We start from the raw sequence: 27,217 nt of genomic DNA on the forward strand, positions 1-27,217 counted from the left end.
AGTGGTAGATTCTTCCTCATTTTCTGGCTCATCAGATAAAAATATTTTATTGGGAAGGCTATTTCTTTTTAAAACCCTATAACAGTGGTTTTCAATTTTTTTTTGGCCCAAGATACCCTTTGGAAGATGCTAGCTCTTAGTCTTCACTCCTTTTCTGACTACAGGAAAATAATAAAGCAATTCTTCTGTTGCAAATAACTAAAAAAGATGAGAATATGAATTCCTATTTGAAATCTCTGAGTTTATCTTCTGAATTATATTTGCATACCTAAGAGCACTACTACTGTGTGGCACTCCATGGCACTTCTGAAAGGATCTCAAGGTACTCCACAATGGTACAACACCCTAGTTGAGAATCACAGCCCTATAAAGACCAAATATTTCTATTACATACTTTCACATATTTAAGCCTGTAAGTGACTGTCTTCATGGTTGCCTTCACTAGCTGTCTCTAAGGGTCTGTCCTCTAGGGCAAAACAGGTTCCCTTTAGCCTTTATCTGCATTGTTAAATTTGATACAAAGGTTGCTGCTGTAGTCATTCCAGGAATTTTCTAACATTTGAGAAAGAATAGGGCATATGCTATTGTGAATCTGAATAGAAGGAGCAATATATGGTGCCCCTGGAGGAGCTGGATAAAGTGACAGGGATGGATCCAGAAGGGATGTGGAAATCTGGTCACATCCCCCTTTGATTCCTGGGCCTGGCATGGTACAACACATGTGCAGTGAGCTTGGCATGGCATGGTACAATGCACATGCAGTGATCTTTCCCCTACCCATCATCTGCATCCTCCTTTTTAAAATAGACGATTCACTACTTCATTTGTACACCCTTTTTTGTCTTTTCACAGCCCAAGAAAATCTTGGAACTAAACCCCAAGATACCTATCTACAAAGCAGCATATAATATTAATATATGGCCCTTCTGAAGGTATTGATCTGGACCATCTGGGGAATGGAATACTGCCTAAGTACATTTGAAAGACAAGTTGTAGCCTTCATCTCACTACACTATCAGAAAAGAACAATCAAAAGGACTACCTACATGGTAAATTACTCTTTAAATTATTTTCCTACACAAAAGTACAGTGTTGTTCTGGCTTATAGGGGATCCTATAAAACTGAAGAGCAAAATCAATGTGTGTATGCAAACTGCAAAACCCTAGAAATGTAAGTATATGCTCGCAAAGAAAAACCAAGCAAAAGACTAAAGATAAGTTCAAAAGTACTCATTCTGAAGTGTATTTATTAATAAAATCAACATATAACAAATTTAACTTTTAAATGTGCATCCAACAGCCTAAAGTATAGAGATAGATATTTAACTTTTATCAACACTACTCCATTAACCCAAGTCATTGCCCACTGGCTTGTGTTCTTTTCTCCTCTTGCTTTCAGTCTCTCAAAAGTTCCTTTATGTTTCCATAGCTATTAAGCCTTTGTTTCATCATCCCTACATAAGAATTCACTATCTTCTACTTATCTCTACTTTTAAATTTAAACTGTATTATAAATTTGTTCTCAGGTGTAAGCTTATAGAACGTGTACTTTCTTTAATATTCAAGAAGTTTCTCAAATTTTCTGTTTGGAGGCACAAGAAAATTCTTCTTTAGCAAATTCCACGAATTTCCCAAAAAAAGTGGAGCAGTGCATGCGGGGGCAGCACGTGCCCCTCAAAACCAGAGCCTGGCTGGCTGGCACCAACTACTAGCCAGGCTCCAAACAGCAGGATCATCGCTGTTGCAGCCCCAGGAGACCCCCAGGACCCCAGGTAAGGCTGCTGGGGACAGCCCTACCCGACCCAGGGTAACGTGCCAGAGAGAGCATGGCACAGATGTTCCCCAGGGACAACTAATGGTGGTACAAGGTGTGCAGCTGCTAGTCGTTCCTGGGGAACCAAATACCCATGCTTGTGTGGACATGGCCTATGGAGTTATCTGATAACTTGCATCCTGTTATTTCCCTTGCTATATCTCCAACCTTCTTCTGGAACAGTTTAATTCTGGGATGCATCCATATGTGATAGAATCCTCCAACATTTGCCTGTTCCTATACCATAAATCATAATCATAAATCAGCTGCGTGCTACCCCCTCCCCCTAGGGCTGGGGATACTTAGACTAAATAAGGTTGAAAACCCCTGCCATAAATGCATGTAATTTTAAGTGGGGTGAGATACAATGGATAGAGAATTTGAAAATAATTTTCTTGTATTATCATGCAGATGCATGTGTGAGGACCATTCTTCCAGATGTTTTCCCATTCTTCAGCACTTATTTATGATCCAATGTCAATACCCCACTTTGTCATAAACAGTGTTTTTTCTCTATTATGGCTATTTGAAATTGCTTTATATAACACAGACAATAGGCCTGCGCGTTTCTGAGATGTGACCAGTATTTTCTCAAATGCTGTCAAATTTCCATTGAGGTTTACCTTTCTTTGAGAATGCATTGAAAAATGTCTCAAGTGCAGGTATTGGAAAAATGGGATTTTAATTTCACCTACATTATATTTCTTTAAAAAATATACATATAGTTTATTTGAAAATGCATTATACCTGTATGTTCCCAGATATTAAAGCCTCCTAACATATTATTAGATTAAATTGAATATTATTATGTATGGGGCAAAAGGTGATGGATATGAGCTTAATTTCTTATATGTGTTTTCCTAGTTTTTTATTGTTGTTCTCATAAAGGGGTTATTATATATTGAATTTGATCTGAAAGATTTCTTTTGCCGTGGTGATATATTAAGTCTGACTGCTGGACAGTCACACTTCCACAGAAGTATTTCTTTCATTTGCACTCTGTCAATCAGAAGTGTCATAGGATCAATAATTAAATGACTGTAGGCAGAACTAATGACCCAAGAAAAGAAGGAAACAAATATTGACAAAGCAAAAATAGAGGGACATGACATTTTTCTGGTCTAGCTGAGTAACATCAGTGTTCAGCCATCTCTGTATATAATTTTGTCTCTGTATATGCTCTGTTTAAATACTCTATTAGAAAATAATTTGTAAAGAGCCACCACCCCTATTTCTAAGAGTGTCCTGATGTAGGTGTCAGTTTTTCAGACTAACTAAGCATAGATTAAGTAGAGAGAACCTACAGGGAGATAAACCAATACATATGAAACAGCAGGACATTTTCAGAAGCTGCAGTCTTGCGCTAGTAATCTTCCAGGAAAATCTTTCTGAGAGTGTGCATGGTAACTGCAGTGCCCATAGCCCAGGGCTAAATGAGTTTCTAACCTCCAGTTCTCTGTACCACAATCAAATAACTCAAAATCACCTTGCTAAGCATTAGGACATGTTAAGTACCACAAGAGAATTTTCTAGTGCATAGCATGGAGCATTCATTACACATCACAAGTTAAGAGTTTAGCCCAGAGCCATTTTGGAATATTTATTATTTGGGAAATCAGCCGCAGCACACAAGACAGGTTGAGAATCTATAGATGCCTGCATAGGCAAACCAGGAACATTATATAAATATGGTTATAACCTAGAGAAACAATTTGATGTAAACCCTAGATTTAGAATTACTTTCTTTGATTTTTCTAAAGTAAAATCTACTATGAAATATTCTTACTTTTTAATAGAAATGAAAATACATTATTGAAAGCATAACTTGATATTAATGAACCAAAACTGAATTATATTAATGCAGGAACACCAGAGTTAAGAACGCAATCTAATGTTATTAATCTGAGTCGTTTGCCAAATGTAGAGAGACAATGTAACTAGTGAAGTTGTGTTCAGTTCTTTCACCTGTAGCCTAAAACAGTTGTTCCCAAGCTCTGCTGAGCCAAGACAACTCTGGATAGACTAGAAGCAACCCTCAGATAATTCCAGCTCTTAGTTCTCACTATTTTTTTTGCCTACAGAAAAATAATAGAGCAGTTTTTCTGTTACAAAGAACTCAGAAAGACCACAGCTGTAGAGTCCTATGTGAAATTTCTGGGTTTATCTTGTGAATCATATCATCATAGAACATTAGGGTTGGCAAGGACCTCAGGAGGTCATGTAGTACAACCCCCTGCTCAAAGCAGGACCATCTCCAACTAGATCATCCGAGCCAAGGCTTTGTCTAGCCAGGCTGTAAAAGCCTCCAAGGATGGAGAGTCCACAAACTCGCTAGGTGGCCTGATCTAGTGCTTTACTACCCTGCTAGTGAGAGCGTTTTTCCTAATATCTAACCTAAACTTCCCCTGCTGTAACTTGAAACCACTGCTCTTTGGTCTGTCATCTGCCACCAATGACTAGCTCCACCCCCTTTGTAACCACCCTTCAGGTAGTTGAAGGCTGCTGTTAAGCCCCCCTCAGCCTTCTCTTCTCCAGACTAAATAAGCCCAGTTCTCTCAGTCTCTCCTTATAAGCCATGTGCCTCAGCCCCCCAAACCATTTTTGTTGTTCATCGCTGGATTCTGTCCATATCCGTTCTGTAATGGGGGGCCCAAAATTGGGCACAATACTCTATAGAGGTGGCCTCATTAGTGCCAAATAGAGGGGAAGAATCACTTCCCTCAATCTGCTGGCAATGCTCCTACTAATGCAGCTATTAGCCTTTTTGGCAACACAGGTACAGTATCATCTGACCACAGCAAGATGTGCATCAAGATGTTTTTTGAAGATCGACAGTGGATGACTGTATAGTTCTGAGAGCCGCACTTCAAGAAGGATGTGAAGAAGCTTGCGAAAATCCAAAGAAGGGCCACATGCATGATTAAACGCCTGGAGACCAAGATGTGTGAGGAGAGGCTGAAGGACTTGGGATTGTTCAGCCTAGAGAAGAGAAGACTCAGCAGGGACTTGGTTGCAGCCTGTAAGTATATCGGAGTGTACATCAGGGCTTGGGGGAGCATCTATTCACTAGGGCTCTCCAAGGGAGGACAAGAAATAATGGGCATAAACTGATTGAAGATCACTTCAGGCTAGACATAAGGAAAAACTTCTTTACAAGCTGAGTGCCAAGGGTTTAGAACAGGCTCCCCCCCAGAGGTGATACAGTCATCCACCCTGGTGATCTTCAAAAAGCATCTTGATGCCCATCTTGCTGGGGTCATCTCAGCTTATTATCCACTGTTCCTTTTCTGCAGAGCTGCTGCTTAGCCAGTCAGTCGCCAGCCTGTACTGGTACCTGGGATTTTTCTGTCCTAAGTGCAGGACTTTGCACTTGGCCTTACTGAACTTCTTGAGATTTCCTTTGGTCCAATCATCCAATTTGTCTGGGTCTCTCTGAATCCTTACCCTCCATCATATCTACTACTCTCCCCATCTTGGTGTCATCCGCAAACTTGCTGAGGGTGCAGTCAATCCCAGCTTCCAGATTACTGATGAAGATATTGAACAAAACCAGTCCCAGGACTGACCCCGTGGTCACTCCACTTGTTATTGGCTTCCAGCTAGACATTGAGCCGTTGAGTACTACTCTTTGTGCCTGATGCTCCAGCCAGTTTTCTATCCACCTTACAGCCTTACAGTCCATTCATCCAACCCAGCCTTCTTTAGCTTCCTTGGTAGAATGTTGTGTCATGCTTGCGTAAAGGTGCTGAAGGGTTTCCTCAAAGCTTGCACTCTTGGGGAGACTAGCTGAGGAGAGGGTAGCTGAAGCTGTGCTGAGAAGGGGACTGCTACTAGGACAATTGCTTCTGAGAAGATGAATGGCAGAAAAACTGTGACCAAGTGAGCTGCTACTGAGGGCAGAGGAGCCACCAGCTAATGAGTACCCTGGTATCCTTTATTAAAGGAGCAAGGGTTGTGCAAATGAGTTCCTTGCCCCCACTCTTAAGATCCCTGGGTGTAGGGAGTCACTGGTAGGGAATCAGGGACAGGGGTTGCTAGAGGAGGTTTTCTGGGAGAGCTAGAGAAAGCAGCAGCGAATCATGGCTGTGTGGGAGCTCCAGCAGAGAGCTCAATAAAGTACAGCCAAGAAGGGGAACTCCAGATGCCAAAACCAGGGGAGCTGCCTTGGGAAGTGTCTGGGGAATGGTGCAACTGATTGGAGGTATCTACGAAAGACTGAACAAGGAAAGAAACCCTGGTCTCCAGAGCAGTCACCCCTGAGGTCCTAACACGCACTCCCATCTTCTGTCCAGATGACGGCATTGCTACCTCTTCTGAGGCAGAGAGAGTACTGATCCCTAGGGCTCCACTGCAGCCACAGTGGTTTACTTTGCTGCGGGCAGAGTGATTTTGTGGCGACCTGGCTGATTAAGTGTACATACCTATTATAAGTTGCCTGAGTGTTAAAGTTGATAACATAATTACTTTTGCTATATGATAAGTATTTGCTTTATCTGCTGGTATAGATTATTATTGAGCTCATTGAAAATATGTTATTATTTATGGAATGTTGGATTTGTCAATCTCTCAGTTATTCTTGTAAATAATAAACTATTGCAAATAGTTATTTAGCGTGTGGTCTGGTGCGGGGAGGACCCCGGAAGAGCACTCCAATGAGTGGTGGCTCCCAGCTTGTAGATGGAGTGGGAGTTGACCGAGAACTATTGGCACCCCAGGATCCCAAAAATTTGGATGTGGCTGTGGGTAGCACCACCACCAGCATTACATTTGCATATCTAACAGCACTAACATTGTGCTGCACCCTTGAAAAGATCTCAAGGCACCCTAGTTGAGACTCACTGATCTAAAAGGTATGACTCGTAACTGAAGAATAGACTGAGTTTTACTAAAAAGTGTGTGTGTGTGTGTGTCTATTATACACACACAACAAACTGGTGAAGCAAGTGTCAAGCACAATGTGCAGAAAATAATACCATTGTGTAACATCAATGTAAAATAACAAGCTGTTTGAATTAAACATAAGAAAGAGAAACCTAGAATAATTTCACTTTATTGAATAGTTTGAAACCTTTTTACCACACAGACTCAAATAGGTTACTTGCATCAGCAGTACATCTTTTACAAAAACATGGGAAACTGCCCCTCAGAAATTTATCCAAATAGGGAACCTCAAGACCTTGATACTGTAATTACATTTGAATGAAAATTAGGCAGGTTCTTTAATCTTTGCACAATTGAGATGTAACAGAACAATTAATGTTTTCATCTTCTTTTTTTGGCTTAAAATGATCTCACTGATCTCCTTTGTATACACATACACACTTCAGCTTCTTTTATAGTCTAATCTAACCATCTTGTCTATTTCTGAAATGTATTGCTTTGATTTTTTTATTAAATCAATTACTGGAGTTATATGCATGTTTGCAGGTTGTAAACAAGGGTGCATAAAATTATATCATTCAATAAAAGGGGTTGTAAATATGTGTCTTGGATTATGCACCGTCTTCATAAAATGGCTTCTTTTATGCATCACTTGAGGCTGTGATTTAAATAAGACAGGTAGACTGGCACTAAGCTGCTTTCTTAACCAATTCTAAATTTTTTCTACTAACTAATCCCACTTACTCCACAACACCAAGCATAGCCATACCTGAGAATGCATCACAAAAAATAGCTGAATATTTCTGCTGCTGAATTGCTTTATTACCTCTTTCAAGTGTGTCATATTCCTAAACTGTATGAAGGTCTCCAACACTAAAGTACGTAAAATACATCTGAGTTTAGGTAGCTAGATCATTTATCACAAATAAACCCAAGTGGTATTATATACTTGACATATACAACCTTTTGAATAACTAACTAACAAGTACTAACTGTGCTGCAGCTGACAAGATTTTTAAAAGAGGTTTTTGGGATGTAAAGCATTATCAATATACCATTGTTTCTGAGAATGCTGCAGGCTGTCTTTGCAAAGACCCATTTTAATCCTCTCAGCACATGCTTAAAAGTTAACATTTTATTAGAGAGGTTTCAAGATGATTTCCCCTGTTATTTTCATTATTTTAAAAAAATCTTTTCTACAGGCATACCTCGGAGATATTGCGGGTTTGGTTCCAGACCACCGCAATAAAGCGAATATCGCAATAAAGTGAGTCACATGAATTTTTTGGTTTCCCAGTTCATATAAAAATTATGTTTACACTATACTGTAGTCTATTAAGTGTGCAATAGCATTATGTCTAAAAAAACAATGTACATACCTTAATTAAAAAATACTTTATTGCTAAAAAATGCGAAGTGAGCAAATGCTGTTGGAAAAATGGCGCCGGTAGACTTGCTCGAGGCAGGGTTGCCACAAACCTTCAATTTGTAAAAAACCGCAATATCTGCGAAGCGCAATAAAGCAAAGCGCAATAAAACAAGGTATGCCTGTATTTTGGTTCTTACTTTCTTACCATATCTTTACTGCTTATTCATGCCAAGATTTTTAAATGGAAGTCATACATGCATATCATATTTGAGATTTCTGAGATCCTTGAATATTGACAATATAATTCGTTTCATCATCACTGCCTTGAGTGCAACTTTAGTAATAGTAGTTTTGATAGGCCCTCAGAAGGATGAAAATAGCTCTCTCTCACCCGCTTGCAGCAACATGAATTTAGGTCACCTTATAGAAAATAGCTGAGCAGATTCATAGCACAGTGCTTGAAGCTTCCTTCAAGTTCATAGAAGAAAGTCTTGAAAACTAGTTTAAGTATGTTTATCATTGTGGAACCTGTTTGTAGTGCACAGATGAATTTCCTGTGTACTAGACTGAATCATCAAATCTGCAGCACCTGCTGGGACTGTCCCCCACCCTTCCTACTTAAAGTCATCATACAAGGTAGTATAGCACAGAGCACCTTTTAATTCCTCACTATTTGAAATCATAGGAGTCAAACTCCACCATACAAGGAAAGAAATACACTACAATGATAAAATGTCTCAAAGAAACAGTTTACTTTGAGGCAAACAACTTTATTCTTCATGATTTTATTCATATTCTTCACTTTTGGTAATTATCTAGTAGTTCCCAGTCTTAGCTACAGCTATCTGAATAAAGATTGTAAAACTGTTCTCTTGAATTTGGTATCTGACCTAGTCCCCAAATCCAGGACAAAGTTTGGTGTGAGCAGTCTGAGCTTCAAGTAGCTGTGCTGCATTTTCGCAGTACCTGGATATTGCTTAGGTATGCTGTAGGGATAGACTAGGCTCTAGTTCAGGGATTCCTAATACCTAAAATGATGCATATCCTCTGGTTGACAGATGATTACTCATATGTGATCTACTTGGATAAACTCTGGGGGTGCATTCAGATGAGCACACACATGCATTTCCCCATAGTTGTACTACTGCTACTTGTCCCCAGGGATTGCCCATTGATGAGAATACACATGCATTTCCCCATAGTTGTGCCACTGCTACTTTTCCCCGAGGAATGCCCGTGCCCAGGCACTCTGGGCAGGGTAGGAGACTTGGGTTGGCCCCAGCAGCCTTACCTGGGAGCCTCCTGGGGCTCCAGCAGCACTGATCTAGCATACAGAGCCTGGCCGGCAGCCGGATTATGGCTTCTTCCAGCCAGGCTCATTTCAAGTGGTGCAAGCTGCTGCTATGTGTACCCCTCCCCACTTCTTTTCAGGGGTAGGTTTTCTCTACATCAGGATCTCCCAGTGTCAAAAAAACCCACCACACTGCAAATAAGCAGCATGGCAAATGCCTACATGTGCAGCATGTGTGATTTGCAGCATTGCAGATGGGCCGGCAGCGCCGCATCCTACATGTGTCTGCTTGTCTAGATACACCCTAGGATTCATCACCTTCCCTACTGCAAGTCAATCCTATCAATATCCTGAGAAGGCTTGCCCTGCCTAAATAACATGAGCACTCTCAGGTGGCATCTAAAATGCAGAGCTTAATTTTTCCAAGGTTTGTATATAAACTGGAGAAAAACGGGGCAGATAATAGCTTACTTGAAAAATCAGACACTAGTTTTGTGAAGAATTACTGTGAGGTCTTCATACCAACTTATTGGGGGATTGTAATTAGTGCCTGGATCTCATTAATTTCATCAGCCTCTTTGCCAAGGTAACCATTACCATGAAGGAAGTTTTTATTGCAAAATGGTAGTAAGAGAATTGTTAAGAACTACATTAAGGTTCTGGGGTGGGAGAAGCTTCCAAACAGGAAGGGGTAAATGCAAACCAGACCTTTAAGAAATTTTGAAACAGAGGATGGGATAGGAAAAAAAAATAAAAACATAATACATTTGAACAGGGAAGGACGTCTAAGCAAGGTGAAAGGGCAGCTAAATGTGGCTTGGAAGAACTGAGACTGAGGCCCAGTAGTTTGTGGTGGAGGATATAAAGGATATAATCCAGAATTGTAGGGATAGAAGATTACAAGACCTTTTCATGAAGGTCAGATAGAAAAAATCTTTTCCATTTTGATCTAGACTGATCTTGTGGAAGAGGGAGAGAGAGGGAGACAGAGAGAGAGAATGAGCAAGCGAACACACAGTTGCTTTAGAGATTTGTAGATTCATTCCTGAATCATTTCAATACCTTTAGCAGTGAACAGTCAAAATGCCCCTTATTAGGCAAAAGGGGGGTGGGAGTGGGAAATTAAGCTGTGTGTAAATATGTTACCTTGGTTACCAACAATAGAAAAGTTAACAGAAAAATGCATACAAATTAATATAGTCTTGCTCCAAATGTAGCGTAAAAGGCTATTAAATACATCTTCAGGACAAATTCCAACTCACTTTCTAGTGCTTACCTTGCATTCACCTGGATTCTATATTATAATTTATTGCAAAGAAAATTACTGTCGTCACCCATCTAAGACCATGTGTATTTTTCTGTATGTCCATCAGTTATATGCAAAACCAAATTAGTGCCTAAATGCAAATATTTGTGAGTTAAAAAGGACTCGTGTGGTCAGATTCCCAGGCAGTATTTTTTTCTTTTTTAAATTGAAAGGAAAAAATTGGAGACCTGTCATGTACTGAGAAGAGAGTAATTGATTTTCTGAGAAATCAAAACAATGGCTTTACTTCTACTATACTGTGCAAGACAATGCAGACCATGGACAAGTCTTAACATTCTGGCATTTACTCCAAATTTACCAAATACAATAGATGCTTTGTACTTATGCTACTTTTCAACAAGGAGCCACAAAGTGGTTGTTACCGTGTATGATGTAGGAAATGGGAAGACATGAGTGTCAGTTTCAGTAATTTGGTTAAAACCATGCAATAAATCAGTATATGGAAATAAAAAGGTAGGAATCTTGAGACTACCATGAAAGTAAATAGCGTTAAACATAGAGGTTGCACTAAGATATCAAGACCAGGGTTAAAAAAGGTTACTTTATGGGAGACTTTTAGATTTACAGTATTTAAGTCAGCCTTAAGATCATTCCAAATAGGTTTGCTATTCATTTTTATTTGGCCCAAGGTCTTCACCTCAGCTAGTGAGAGTGGGGCCAAATACAAAATACAGGAGAATTGCTATGTGAGATTTAGATTTCATAGTATTTTCCTGGGGTTATATTAGTCATCTTTACATCTCTCTAGTTGGATGCCAATGATGTTAATCATCAGTTTGCATCTAATAAAAGATTAAGATGGGGAGGAAAAAAAAGTCACCATACTGAGTACAGCCAAACTGAATAATACATACTAGACTTTGAAATGGAGGTAGATCTGACATCAGCCAGTGCAGTACAGGAATTTTTTAAAATTAGATGTACTTAAGTTTAATACAACCAGGTGTTTGGCCTCAAAGGCAGTCACAGGAGTTTGAGTACAGAGGGAATGTTGTTGGCTCAGTAAATATGAGGAGACCCTTTATACCTGAAAGCTTGTCTAACCTCTGTCCCAACTATACAGTTGGTCTAGTAAAGATATCACCAAAAAAAGCCATCTTGCCTCTCCCACTAGTTTGAGGCAGTCATCATAGTCATTTTGAGTTATAGTGTCAAAGGACAGAGCATGCCAGACAGTTATTTCACCAGTTATCATCAATAAGATCAGGCTTAAAGCAGGAAAGAACACCTTTTTTGTGCAAGAAACCCCTGGTAATTAAACAGGCATAACCTCTGTAGCATACAAGAGGCAGCTTCAGTAAGCTAACATTCTGAGCTTTAAGCAAAGCAAGCCAAAAGAAAGACTATCTTCTTGATACAGAAAGGCCAAAAGATGCAAAAAACTAGAGCAATTTATTAAAGGACTACCTTTAAAAGGGGAACAGCTACTCAGGATTAATCAAGGCAAGTCTTTGGGGGATCAGACTGAGACAGTCTGTACATCTCAAGAAGTTCACCTACTTAAATAGACCTTTTAAGAGAGACACAGTTTTAAAATTACATTCTAAATGCTTTTCAAATGTTCCTTCTACTAGAATTAAGCAATGCTTTGTTTTTGACTAGGATGGTTTGGTCACAAATTCCAGAAAGGAAGAATCAGAAGTTCCAAATATCTAGCCAGACCTGCTGGCTAAGTGTGGTTGATAGACAAGGCCCTGGGTGACAGTATTCTATGTAGGAGTTAGAAAATTGCAGAACTCTACACCAGGAAATAGAATAACAAGAGGCTGAACATCTGGGGTGCTAGCTTTTTGTTTGTTAAAGTAAACACACATATGACCAAATGTTTCTTAAGATCCGAGATGATAAATACAACCTAATAATAATGGAAAGACAGTTCTTGTCCATGTCCATTAAATGAAGGGTGTAGGGGTAGAGCACTTATTTTAAAGAGTATTTTTATTACTCTTTTGTGATCTCAAGAAGTCCTTTCTTCTAAGTATGAATTAATGGAACTCACTGTTTGGATTTCTTGAAACTGAATTGGACAAGTTTTACTTTTGTCGTGGCCAGCTTTCATCCATCCAAAGATTCTTCATCGAAGAGAAGATTCTTCCCACTGCAAAACTACTTATGGGCACAGCTATCATGTGTTTCACTGTCTTTAGAAGAGGGGGAAAGTTACTAAGAACAATCAATTCCATTACACGCACTGCCTCAAATTAAGTGGGGAAACTGTACAGAGAGAGAAAGTCTTTGGTCATGCATCTTGCCAGGGCCTTCTTTACAAGTGGGTGTTCTGGCCGTGACCCTGTAAAATAGCAGTCCTAATAACTGATACTTGAGGCCTGCACCAATTTCTGATGCATTATAATCTTTAATAGTGTTACCAAAGGTCTGGCAGAAAGCCCTACTTACACAGCTGGCAAATTTAGTCCCCGAGTAGGTTTTTGTTAAACAGTCAATTCAATCAGTAATGCCAGACACTGAGAGCCCAACAAAGTAAATAAAACATGACTTGGCTATTAAGGTAGTCAACTCTGCATCTTTCTGAGCTGTGATTATATCTATTTTCTTTGCTCTACTGAGCACAAATGTTTCCAGGTGGAATATGAAGTTATGTTAGCCAAAGCACTGCACAGACTCTGAATAGATAGTTTTCACAGCTATCTAAAATGACAGCCATCTGCATCTAACCATGAAAAATCTCCAAATCAGAAATGTCAATCCAGATCAATTACTAGAGCCAATACATTCGGAAGACCATTTAGAAGTAAAATTTCCATGAGACAGAGTTGCTGACAAAATACAGTTTTATTACTTAAACAGTGATTAACCAGCAGTTGTAAAGAAAAAAAAGGCATGACAGAAGGGCTAAGGAGATCACAAATATAGTCCTGGTATTAAATAAACATTGCTAGAGAAAATGGATAAGACAATGATGATGCATAGTTTGTTAAAACAAGTTTAAAGAACAGCTAGACATTAACTCAAAATAAACACATATTATATTATGTATTGTTGAAATTGCTGCAGCCATTTCCCATGTTTAGTACTAAAAATATATTTAAAAAGGAGTATCATTAGCAAATTCCTGTTATAACAGAAAAATATATAGAGGGCATTTGCCCTTCTATACAAGAGGCAGAGCAAATTCTCCAAGATGATAGAAAGAATAATGAAGGCGTTCTTGGAAAGAGGCGTCAAACATGCCACTCATTTCCTCTCTTAGCTCCCTTAGTGTAAGTGCTGTGGACTTACCATCTGCATTCAAAATCTTCCCAAAAAATTTACTCCAAAAATCACTCTCAACAGACCTAAAAACAGATAAAGCAATTTTCAATGAAACAGCATGAACACAGCTGGTAATTCAGTATTCCAACACATATTTAATAGCGTGTGTACTGGCTTGCAGTCTACAATAGTATTAGGCTACAAAGCCAAATTACAGAGCAAAACTTGGGGGTGCATTGTCAAGTTATCTATCTATCTATACAGACAGATAGGTAGCCAATATATCGAGAGAGAGAGAGAGAGAGAGAATTTATTTTATATATGTAAAGAAAGAAAAGAAAAAGTCTTTGGTTACGCATCTTGCCAGGGCTTTCATTACAAGCGAATGTTCTGGCCTTGACCCTGTAAAATATCAGCCCGAATAACTGATATTATTGCCAGGGCCTTCTTTACACATTTTTTATACATATAAAAATTCTATTTTGTATCATGATTTCTCCCAGCATATTTAATTCCTCTAACATTTAGCCAACAGCCAGCCAGAGTATCTTGGGAAGATAGCACAAGAAATTCTTAGAACCTCAAACTTGACAGATTCCTTCCATGGAAATAAAGCAGATGTGGATATTAGGAAACTTAAAAAAAAAATTCTGAGCTAGAAGCTATAGAAGCAGTAGAGCGCTTCAGAATTAGTTGTAATGAGTCTCCTATAAGGGAGATTTCCACATACACAGGACAAGAGATATTCAAAACAAAAAGGTTAAGTGACTTGACAAATAGCAAACACATTTATATCAGAGATGATTCACACAGAAGAAACTCTTGCTCCCCAATCTTGTATTGAAGTCCACTAAAACATACTGCTTCAGTGCTAGATGTTACATTGGCTGTTCAGCAAAGAAGCTGGCTCACCTGAAGGAAACTGTCTCACAGGGACTGTATGTAGGTAGAACTCCAACCCATCACCATGAATTGGTCTTGGTCTTCCCAAAACAAAAATCCCAGCAGACCATAGAAGCTATTTGTTTCATAGACTTTATGTTTAAATTACACCTTTTTTAAAAGTCTGCAAAAACTGGATTTGGTCCTCAAATTCCCAACTTCTCAGTCCTTTCTTGAGCTGGCCGAGCCCCTAGTTACCCACCTAGATATTTAGCCAACAGGTTCTTTATTCAACACAGCTACCCTTTTAGAAAACTCACTCAAGGAGAATGCTAGACCCATATCCCCAGCATTCAATACAAGACTTTGTGCAAGAGTCATTTTTCCCCTCTTATATCTTAATCCCCCTATATCTTAACGTGTGCAGAAGACTCATTAAGGTAAGTAATTTTCTAAATGCACCACCTGACTTGGCAGAACACAACGGACTAAGCTCAAGATCAACCAATATCTCAGCTGGATCTTCCCACATGAAATTCTTCCAACTGTGCAAACCCCTAGGACAAAGGTTCACTACAGCAAGAACCTGAAGAATATACCAACTGCCCCAAACAGAAAGAGGCACTTGCTTTACAAGAGCTGGACATATTTAGCTTACCTTCTTTGGCACATCTTGTCATCTAAGCTCATTGCAAATTCCTGACCAATAACACTGCAAGCTTTCTGCATGAAGTAGAGGTGCACCAATATATTGGTTGCATATCGAATCGGCACCAACGAAAGGGAAATTTACATTATCAGCTATTGGTTTTCTTTGGTCAGTGTAACCAATAATGATCACCAATAAATATAATTAATTATACCTTCTGGCCAAGGCCCCTGGGTGCTGCATGCATGTTTGTGGCTGCACGCAGACACATAGCCAGGAATGCAGCTGGGCAGCATGGACAGCACCTCCCTCTGCAGGTAAGTCTGTGGAGGGGAAGGGGTGTGGGGGAAGGGAAGGGATTGGTGGGGGGATTTCAGATCAAGGCCCCCATGGTGAGAGAGGCAGTGGTGAATGGGACCCAGGAGTGGGATGGAGCTGTGGGTGGATTCTCTAGGGTGCGTGGGGGGGAGGCACATGGCTCCCCACCACTGTATGCACCCCCCCCCGGGGAGGCATGTGGGTGGGGGGTGCTGCTTATTGTGGGCTTGGAGCTCTCAGCTCCGCCTGCCCTTTGCCCACCTGGCAGCAGTGGGGGTGGTGAGTTGTGCCCCCCAGTGCCAGGCAGGCAAGGGGTATGTGGCTAGTGTGGGACTCCCAGGGGAAAGGCAGCAGAGCAGAGAGCCCTGAGCCTGCAGCAAGCAGCCCACATCCACCCTCACCCCGCTCAGCTTTGCTCTGGTTAAAAGCATCCTTGCGCTTAAAAATGGCGGAGACAATGCTTGAACTAGAGCTCATAGATTTCATAGTTTCAAGGGTCGGAAGGAACCTGAGTAGATCATCTAGTCCGACCCCCTGCCATGGCAGGAAAGACTACTGGGGTCAAACGACCCCAGCAAGGTGTACATCTAGCCTTCTCTTAAAGACTCCCAGGGTAGGAGCCAGCACCACCCAGCATCTCTTGGAAGTTGGTTCATAGATTCTAAGACCGGAAGAGACCTTGGAAGATCATCAGGTCTACCCCCTGCACCAAGCAGGAAAGACAACTGGGGTCAGGTGACCCCAGCAAGGTGACTATCTAGTGTTAATGTTTCATAGTTGTAGAGTCGGAAGGGACCTAAGTAGATCAAGTCTGACCCCCTCCCCCGTGCAGGAGTGAATACTGGGCTCTATGACCCCAGCTAGATAATCATTTAGCTTCCTTCTGAAGACCCCCAGAATAGAAGCGAGCACCACTTCCCTTGGAAGTTGGTTCCGGATCCTAGACGCCCTGACTGTGAAGTAGTGCCTTCTAGTGTCCAGCCTGAACCTACACTCAAACAACTTATGGCTGTTATTCCTTGTTACTCTGGGAGGTGCTTAGGGGAACAGGGTTTCACTCATTCCCCACTGGTCCCCCCTGGTGAGTTTATAGACAGCCACCAGGTTCCCTCTCAGCCTTCTCTTGTGAAGGCTGAACAGGTTCAGGTCCTGTAGCCTCTCCCTGTAGGGTCTTCCCTGCTGTCCCTGGATCATGCAAGTGGCCCTCCTCTGGACCCTCTCAATGCTGTCCACATCCTTCCTAACGTGCAGCGCCCAGAACTGGACGCAGAACTCCAAGCGCGGCCTGACCAGTGCCGCATACAGGGGGAGGATCACCTCCTTGGCCCTGCTCGTAATGCATCTGTGGGTGGATGCATGCCAAGGTGCAGTTGGCCTTACTGACTGTGTCCCCACATTGGCTACCCATATTCATTTTGGAATCGATAATGACTCCAGGATCCCTTTCTGTCACTTACAAGAAGGGAGTTCCCCAGCCGATAGGTATGCTGCTGGTTCTTACTGCCCAAGTGCAGTACCCTGCACTTGTCAGTATTAAATCCCATCCTATTCTCAGTTGCCCACTCCTGTAACTTGCCCAGGTCCAGTTGTATCCTGTCCCTCCCTTCTAGTGTGCCCACCTTGCCCCAGATCTTGGTGTCATCAGCAAATCTGAACAGGGTGCTTGTCACCCCCTCGTCCAAATCGCTAATAAAGAAATTAAACAGTACGGGACCAAGGACCAAGCCCTGGGTGACTCCACTACCCATATCCCTCCAGGCCGAATGTGATCTGTCCACCACCACTCTGGGTGCAGCCCCTCAGCCAATTTGCAATCCATGTGACTGTGTAGGCATTAATGACACAGTCGCCTAGGTTTTTAATGAGAATGGGGTGGGAGACAGTGTCAAAGGCTTTCCTGAAGTCCAGAAAGACTACATCCACCACAACACCTGCATTCAATGATTTTGTGACCTGATCGTAGAAGGCAATCAGGTTGGTCTGACAGGACCTGCCCCTAATGAAGCCATGCTGGTTGCCCCTGAGCATCATCTCCCCTGCTGGTCCTTCACAGATGTGCTCCTGGATAATTTTCTCAAAATGTTTGTCTCCTCTTGAAGATTTCCAGGATAAGTGATTGCACAAGGTTAAAAAAAAAAAAAAAAAAAACAGGAACAGGACAAACTACAGAACACCCTACAAGGGAGGGAAAAAGGAGAAGCTACAGAGAACAGGAGAGTAAGACGAACATGGACTTAATGTTTGAATGTGATTAATTCTGTATGCTGAGAAGGATCTTAGGCAGGAGGCCATGGCCAATGCAGGAGGCCAGAACTGGTGTTCTCAGAACATTTCAAATCCCAAAAGCTTGTACAACTAATTCAGCAAGCTTAAGCTCCTTTGGAAAACAGTAGGCATTAGGCACATACTGCCCATTCCCCAAATCACATAGCTACTAGGCAGCAGCAGCAGGTTCCTGATGCCTGAAAAGTTAAAACATGTGCACCTTGGGTGCCTATGCGTGTGTTCCAACATGTTCTAATTAGAACGCCTTAGCATCACCACAGCATCACGTGTATATGCCCCCACAGGTTTAAAAATGACTGCTGAGTGGACATTTTTAAACACATGGGGGGCTTAACACACAAGATGTTGCAATGTTTTAATTACAGGGGCTTTCCAGGAGCTGCTCCAATTAGAATGCCCCCCCTCGCCCTTAGGCACATGTATAGGCACCCCTTAATTCTACCCCTCATTTATATACACTGTAGCAGAATTTAGCTATATCATACTGCTCCCACATCCCCTACATCATGTCCCACCTATAGCGTAAGGCCCAATGTGAAGAGCTTAAAATTCAAATGAATTTTATTCTTAGTATGGTTCCCCTCCCACATATCTACCTATCTCTAAATTTAGCCTACTATGTCAAAGTGTCCAAGCTGATGCAACTCCCACTGGGGAGAATAAAAAAAAAAGGCACAAGAGAGTGATAAATTAGACCTTACCACATTTTAATTTACACCATCTTCCAGCTTCCATGGTGACTAAATTACAGTTTAGTCTCCCTCACACAACAGGGAGCAACTGAAAGTTGGTGAGTTGATGTGAGGAAGTCTGACTTAAACATTACCTCTGGCCTTCATTTTACATGATGAACGATTGTACAAAATTTAAAAATGAACCTTTGTGCAATATACTACCCACCATTATCAAATAATGGCATAACTGCAATGGTGTAGTTTTGAAGATAGTAATACCACAGAGGTAGATAATAGTTAAAGCAGCCATTCCCTATTTCCCACCCCCCCAACTCCTTCTAGAAGGATGAGGTTAAAAAAAACCCAAACAAACAAAAAAACCACACATACTTGGACAAATTTTGATTGATTTTCCAGAGGGAATCTTCTTGATAGACGTGAAGGTGCTCCCCAAACATCATCAAATGGACTATATCTGCAATACTGATCAAGTCTACCTGAAACCAAAATAAATCAAAATCATAAAATTATTTTTGCTGACTTCTGCAGCCATCTCAACATTCTCCTACATACACTCAACCTAGCACAATAGCAGTTTTGGTTCTACTGCATGACCACCTGTACTTGTTAATCCTGAATTATGCTGTTTGTGGTTATAATTTTCCAGCAAGTTTCTAAGGAAACTAGAGAACTACTATAGAAAGCAGAATCCTTGTTTAATAATTTTGAATGAGACTCTATAAACAGTTTACTCATCTATTATGAACCCCAACTATAAGATGAATTAAGTACACAACATCAGTACAGAGGCAGAAAAGGATCTTGGAGTCATCATTGATGCCATGATGAACATGGGCCGGCAATGTGGGGACGCAGTCAGGAAGGCCAACCATACCTTGTCATGCATCCACAGGTGCATCTCAAGCAGGTCCAAGGAGGTGATCCTTCCCCTCTATGCGGCATTGGTGAGGCAGCAGCTGGAGTACTGCGTCCAGTTCTGGGTGCCGCACTTCAGGAGGGATGTGGACAATATGGAGAGGGTCCAGAGGAGGGCCACTTGCATAATCAGGGGGCAGAAGGGCAGGCCCTACGAGGACAGGCTATGGGACCTAAACCTGTTCAGCCTCCACAAGAGAAGGCTGAGGGGGGATCTAGTGGCCTGTTACAAACTAGTCAGAGGGGACCAGCAGGCACTGTGGAAGTCCCTGTTCCCCCGAGCACTACCAGGAATAACGGTCACAAGCTGGTAAAGGGTAGATTTAGGACAGATATCAGAAGGAGCTACTTCACTGTCAGGGCTGCTAGGATCTGGAACCAACTTCCAAGAGAAGTGGTGCTGGCTCCTACCCTGGAGACTAGATGTACATCTTGCTGGGGTCGTTTGACCCCAGTACCTTTTCCTGCCATGGCAGGGGGTCGGACTCGATGATCTGCTCAGGTCCCTTTCGACCCTAGAAACTATGAAACTACCACAAATCAATTTTTCCACTTCCTTCAGCTGATGCACAACAGAACCAAGTGGAGAGTTTACTAAAGGGTGACAGTTATGAAATTTTTTTTGATTTGATAAGTACAAAACAAACAAGCAAACCCCACCAACATACATCCAAATGAGCACAAAATGAGATCGCTAGACCATTCTGCTTTCACCAGAGAAACATACTTGTCAAAGGACACTGGAAAGTAGTTACAGTAGGTTAATATGCACTTACGTGACATGGAAGATCACACTTGGCCAGGATCTGTTGTCCATGCTGTGTCTGACCCATGGGAAAGCTAAGCAAACTCACTTTAGGCTGCAACCTCAGGTCCAGGCTATGAGAAAAGTCAACGATCTTCAGAGCATTGGTAATCTCACTATTACCAAATAGCCCACAGAGCCTGAGGAAAGAATTCCATGGAAATAACACTAGAAAGCAATAATTTCATTTTATTTAATCTTACATTAAAACTCTCAGTCTTAACAGCACCAATAGCTCCCTCTGATGGTTTGTTTGGGAAGCATTATTAAAATGGGCTCACCCCTATAGCAATACAGTTCAATTGCATAAGGAAACTTAAGGCATGGACAAACATACACTTGGAGAGGCTTCAAAAGGTGAGGGGGAATTGCTGGTGCTTGGGAGCATGCAGCAGCTGTTACACTACAACTTGTATTGCTGCAGGATGATGCATGAACAAGTGAAACATCACCCCAAACTTCTCCCATGTGTGAAACAAAAGTTGAAGCTAGAACAGTTTTGCTACATACATTTCACTGCTTATCACAGGTAACTGTTACAGAGTATCATTGGTGCACACTCCCAAGCAGCAGCTGCCACTCTTCTTTTGAAGTCAATCCACACATAGGTTTGTTACTGCTTAAGTAACAAGTCATCACTACTAAGCTTGATTACAGGAGGCTCCAGAAAAGTTATTTCATGGATAGTGCTGTTTTGCTCTGTGTCACAACCCTAGCTTCCATAGAAGGAGGTGATGCAGAGGAAAATTTAATATTATACTACTGTATTTCCCCCCCGTACATACATACAAGGAAGTCTCATTAACTACACTGGTTATCATTAAACTGCTGCTAAAAGCAACATGTACTATTTATGGAAACCAACTATGAAAATGGTTAAAAGCAGCCAACACTAAGACTATAAGACACATGGCCCATATTGGACAAATGTGCTGATAGGATGGTCACTTACAACAAGAATTTTTTTTTTTTTTTTAGATGTTTCGTGTTCCAAGTCAAATCAATTCCAAATCCATGAGTCATTCAAGAACCAAATGTGGCCCTACTACCAGAAAACATCTTCCACCCCTGACTGGAGCTTCAGATGCTTTCAAATCCTTTGGCAGTCATCGTACATGCAGGCCAAAGCCTGGAAGCTTAGTGTTTGGATACCCCTAAGTTTGGCTTGCCCTTAGCCAAAGGAGCTAATAGGGAGGAGTTCCCCATTTCAATAAAGTCAGAGTGTAGCTGAGATCCTCCAACTGGACACTAGCCACTGCAAAACTAACTACAGGAGTAGGGAATCCTGTCTGCAAGCAGACAAAGGTGCAACCCTCCACTACACTAATTGTATTATCTTGGTCATGGTAGTCTCCTGCCACCATCGTGGTCATGGTATCTACCCTGCCAGGTAAGTACCACAAGGTTAGATTAGTGCAGCCCATCTGAATAAGATACATGGTAGTGCCCATTAAGTGCACCCCCACCCTCAACACTGACTCTTTTTCAAGTGATGGTGAGCCACTACGCTGCATACGCTTTCAACTTCTTCACTCCCACAACCGAGCTGCACCTTTCTTTCCCATTTCCAATGTATCCCACTTCTTCATCAGACTTCAATGCCTGGCAAACATCACTTAACGGGGACCCAAACACTTCACCCAGAATCCCTCTGTCATTCCCCCTTTCTCAGCCTGTTGCATGCTAATGTGGGCCTACCCTCCAAGCGGTGAAACCAGACCAGGTTACCCTGGGCCTTATCTGCATAGAAGTTTTGGAGCATCCCAGGACTCATGACAGTCATGAGTATGTGTGTGTGCATGTGCGGGGGGAGTAATTAGCACATGGATCTTTTGTTGGGCGGGGGGGCAGCATATCTGGAGTACACACACACATACACACACACGCACGGAGCAGTGCTAGGCTGTGGGGTCACCACAGTTTGAAATGCTGCTCCCAGTGAACTCTATGGTAAATATTGAGCCTTTTGGTTTTGGACTAATATCTTGCATAATGCCGAAGTGCTGTTAAAAGTGTGTGTATGGAGTATCTGGGCTAAAATTTACAGTAGTTTCAAAAAAAGGTAACATGCATCAATTCTGGATGAGGTAAAGCAGTGGTTCCCGAGCTTTTTTTGCCTTGATCCGCTGCTGGGAGTGGAGCATGGTGGCAGTGACCCAGGGGCAGGGGAGCTCCTGGCATGTGGTGCGGTTCGTCCTTTGTGTGTGGCACCGTCAGCATTGTCCCTGCAACCCTCATTTGAGTCACAATCTGAGGTTGGGAACTGCTGAGCTAAAGTCATAGGGACTATATACAAGTTGCCTTAGCTATGTTTATTTTCAAGTTCATTGTTTTCAAATTTGTTCCTCACTTCCATGTGCTCAGGGAGAGCAGGATATGACAGTAAGAGGAGGAGGCAGGAGCTGCAAGGAAAAGCAGGAGGCAAAGTGGCTACCAAATACCCTAGGTTTATTTTCCCTGCTGTAGCAATGGGAGAAGAAGAAATTCAAGGCAAACCTCCAATAATTAGATTCTATACCTGGAAAATTATAAGAAATGTATAAATTTTGCCTACATAAATCTAATTATTTGGGGGAGCGGGGGAGAGATCATCTTATAATCAAGGCTGTCTTGTATTTGAGTAAATACATTACATTTGCGTTTCTGAATTGCCTTCTCTTCAAGGATCTCAAAACGTTTTGAACAAAAATGGGTTAGGCTTTGTGATGTAACTTCACTTCACAACAAAAGAGAAAGTCACAGGGAAGGGAGAGGTTAGCAGCTTGCCCAAGATCACACAAGATACAGCAGAACCAAGAATATAATCCAGATCAAGATCCAGTACCATGCTCTCTCAATCTTGTATATTGTGGGCCTATTCAGTAATTGTAATCTCATCTACTTATTCTTAGTGACTCTTCCTAAAATAGCTCTTGGTTATTCAAGAAAAAAACACAATTATCCTAATCTGGGGCAGTGGAAGCTGGAAGGTGTGGCCAAGAAGTGGCCTGCTACAGAATCTGAGAGTCCTTGAGTGTTGGTGGACATAGTGATCAGGAGCGAAAGGGTGAGCAAGGACTAATACAACTCTGGACAACCTCCAGCCACCAGCCCCTGCCATATTGTTACAAACTAGTCAGAGGGGACCAGCAGGCACTGGGGGAGTCCCTGTTCCCCCGAGCACTACCAGGAGTGACTAGAAATAACGGTCACAAGCTGGCAGAGGGTAGATTCAGACTAGACATCAGAAGGTGCTACTTCACAGTCAGGGCAGCTAGGATCTGGAACCAACTTCCAAGAGAAGTGGTGCTGCTTCCTACCCTGGGGGTCTTTAAGAAGAGGCTAGAAGAACACCCTGCTGGGGTTGTTTGACCCCACTACTTTTTCCTGCCCTGGCAGCGGGTCGGACTTGATGTGCTCAGGTCCCTTCCGACCCTACCAACTATGAAACTATATGCCCAGTCCTGGAGCTGCCAAATGGCAGGAGTCAGTGTCTGGAGGGTGTCGGTGTTGCGTGGGCAGCATCAAAGCTGCTGCCCCATGCTCAAGTGGGAGCTGGAGTTCCTGCTGTGTTCCAGGTGGGAGCCAGAGCTGCTGTTGCTTCCTTGTGTCTTGGGCTAGAACTGGTCTGCAAGGAGAACTGTTGTGTAGATCTGATCTGCAAGGAGATCTAAGGTGTTGCACATGGGGAGGAAGAACCGGCACCACACTTACAGGTTGGGGAACTCCCCTCTTGCCAGCACGGAGATGGAAAAGGATCTTGGAGTCGTCATTGACTCCACGATGAACATGGGCCGGCAGTGTGGGGAGGCAGTCAAGAAGGCCAACCGTACCCTGTCATGCATCCACAGATGCATCTCGGGCAGGTCCAGGGAGGTGATCCTCCCCCTCTATGCGGCACTGGTCAGGCCGCAGCTGGAGTACTGCGTCCAGTTCTGGGCGCCACACTTCAAGAGGGACGTGGACGATATGGAAAGAGTCCAGAGGAGGGCCACTCGTATGATCAGGGGTCAGCAGGGCAAGCCTTATGAGGAGAGGCTACGGGACCTGAACCTGTTTAGCCTCCACAAGAGAAGGTTAAGGGGGGACCTTGTGGCCTGCTACAAACTGGTCAGGGGGGATCAGCAGGTATTGGGGGAGTCCCTGTTCCCCCGTGTGCTGCCAGGAGTGACCAGGAATAACGGTCACAAGCTGGCGGAGGGTAGGTTTAGATTAGATATTAGGAGGCGCTACTTCACAGTCAGGGTGGCTAGGGCCTGGAACCGGCTTCCAGGGGAAGTGGTGCAGGCTCCTAGCCTGGGGATTTTTAAAAGGAAGTTAGATGAGCACCTTGCCGGGGTCATCTGACCCCGGTGCTCTTTCCTGCCAAGGCAGGGGGTCGGACCAGATGATCTTCCTAGGTCCCTTCCGACTCTAGCTACTATGAAACTATAAGGTCCAGATCTGGCCCAGGACACAAAGCAGGTTTGATTCTCCTGACATTAGTGAATTTACTTTGGGTTTATGCTAGTACAAAACAGATCAGAATTTACCATATTACCTGCAAAGCAAAAGTTCCATCACTAATACTCAGCTACACAGAGTTCATTTAACAAAGATTAACATTGTTTAGACAAGGGCACACTGACTCTTTGGAGATGTCAGGGAGGGAGGACAGGGATAAATGTTGAAGTGGAGCATAGGAATCTCCAAGAAGGTAGAAACACTCTCTCTCATCTCCTTGCTTTTAAGTTCCAGGTAAGAATGATACAGCAAGGCTACAAAAATGAGAATGAGGCAACAAAAGCATACAAAGAAGCAACCTCAGCAACAAAGTAAAATAGGGGTTGGCAATCTAAGGCTTGTGGACTGGATATTGAATCCAGCCTGTGGATGTGGGGCTTTGGCTGCAGGTGTTCTCCCAAGTGGCAACAGAAATTGGGTCCTAGCACCTGCCCTGGAGTGGGTCATTCTGGCCCACAGCTGAAAAAGGTTACCTAACCGTGAGGTAGAGGAACTAAATAAAGGAATTATAGGGAAGCTTCTTTCATCAAAAGTTTGAATAAATACTGCCATCCTCTGAATCAATTCAGAATAGAATCGTGAGGGGAACTGACTAGACTATTTAGAGAACAGAATATTCAAGTGTTTTGAACCTCACTGTTCAAGCTCCTATAATTAGCATCAATGGAAATTTTGCTAATTTTAGAACAGTAACCATATAATGTGTATTTAGTTTTACATATAACTTTTATATGTTCCACACTTTCCTAGTCTATCCACACTTTCCTACCCTACTTCCCTTCTACTCCTGAAACTTCACAAGCAAGTCATGCAGAAGAAAGGAAGAATAAACCTTAGGGTAGAACTTGCATTAAATGCATTAATCCAGACCTCTGAAGAGGCAACTAACCTGTCTCCCAAGAACAGCACCTCTGGACGCAAATGTCCATGGACAATTTCGGCTTTGTGTAGCTTTTCCACTAAATCAAGCAGATTGTAAGCAACCAACATAATCACCTCCTCACCAATAGTTTTACAGCTCTGAATAACATCCTAAAGAAAGAAAAGTGAACTTAGGACAATATAAAATCTTTTTGCTTCAAAATAGAGTTGTTAATGTTACTAGTTTATGATAGTTTTTTTCAGTCAGCTCTAGGAGATGCTAGGAAGTTTTTCTAGTTCAGGCTTCCCTGGTCAGATTCATATATAATCAGGATTTCCCCCAGGCACAACCCAACACAATCCAAGCCTCTGCAAGTCCTTAGTGTGCACTCAGCTGTTCAAGAATAGCTGAATATAACAGGGGTAAGAGTGTTTTAACTGAAGTTGAAAATTAGCATTTATACCAAGTCTTGTTTATGCTACAGTCCAAACTGTATTGACCAAAGATAATTCAAAACAGGAGCCCTGCTAACAGGTAATGCTGTTCACTCGGTCACTGTAGCCTGGAAATGCAGAACTTGCTAGAACAATGGTTCCCAAGACCTAGTCCACAAAGCCATGGTAAGTGGTCAGCTGGTTGTCCAGGGAATCCTAATGGAACAATTAACGTCTGATACAGGTGAACAGAGGTCTGCAAGAAATTAAGGTTTAATCTTTTGGTTCAAAAAGTTTGGGTTCCCTACAGTGCACTGGTTCCCAAGGGCAGGACTTAGGAATCCTACATAACAAACATTATTGAGGGATGGTAAGTGGTTTTGCTTCAGTACACTACCACTGCCCTCAATGACCAGAAAGCTTAGAGTTTAAGGAACTCTTTCTTGTACATGGAAACAAAAGACTAGGAAGGGGGCAACCTACCTACATGTTTATAGCAAATAAAACATGTTTTGAACTTGTGTTTAGATGGGGTCTTTTGTTTAATCCACCTCTCCCAAGTCACCTGCATTTGTCCAACACCCAGGCAGGATGCATAACTCTCAGTATTTGTACCTACACTACATTTCAAGTCTTCTTACTAGAGGCGCACCGATACGTTGGTCCAATATCAGATCGGTACCAACAGAGAGAAAATTGGCTATATTGGAAAATCGGCCTGAAGTGGCTGATAATTTGTCCAATAAATGCCCATATGTGCATGTAGCCGCAGTGCAGCACGCAGGCAATGAAGAGCAGAGCCCAGCAGCATGCAGCTGGTAAGTCTGTTGTGGTGGCAAGGGAAAGAGCATGGGAAGGGGGCGGCAGATCAACACCCACCGCCCCAAACCCAGCCCTCACCAAGAGCCTGGCACAGCCCCAGCTCCACCCGCTCACCACATGCAGATCTGGGGGCACACCTTCCCCATGCCCTCCCAGGGTGGCCAGTGACAGGA

At 42.4% G+C, this 27,217-nt stretch overlaps 1 protein-coding gene across 3 annotated transcripts in view; it reads right to left on the reverse strand.

The window, feature by feature from the left end:
• Positions 1-13,464: 13,464 nt before the first annotated feature.
• The window catches only part of BUB1B (BUB1 mitotic checkpoint serine/threonine kinase B), a 36,753-nt gene continuing 23,000 nt past the window's right edge, over positions 13,465-27,217 (reverse strand). For 2 of the 3 annotated variants that reach the window (XM_090033458.1, XM_090033459.1), the window contains exons 20-23: positions 25,816-25,958; positions 20,416-20,584; positions 19,094-19,200; positions 13,466-13,977 (exon numbers count right to left, since the gene is read on the reverse strand). In XM_090033458.1, coding sequence (XP_089889584.1) covers positions 13,794-13,977; positions 19,094-19,200; positions 20,416-20,584; positions 25,816-25,958 — 603 coding nt within the window. In that variant the 3' untranslated portion in view covers positions 13,466-13,793. Of the gene's footprint in view, positions 13,978-19,093; positions 19,201-20,415; positions 20,585-25,815; positions 25,959-27,217 lie in introns of all 3 variants that reach the window. The other variant, XM_090033460.1, reaches the window with a different exon arrangement.

Source organism: Crocodylus siamensis, chromosome 2 (genome assembly GCF_052110815.1).
Source record: "Crocodylus siamensis isolate JL-2025a chromosome 2, ASM5211081v1, whole genome shotgun sequence".
In the NCBI taxonomy this organism is placed as follows: domain Eukaryota; kingdom Metazoa; phylum Chordata; order Crocodylia; family Crocodylidae; genus Crocodylus; species Crocodylus siamensis.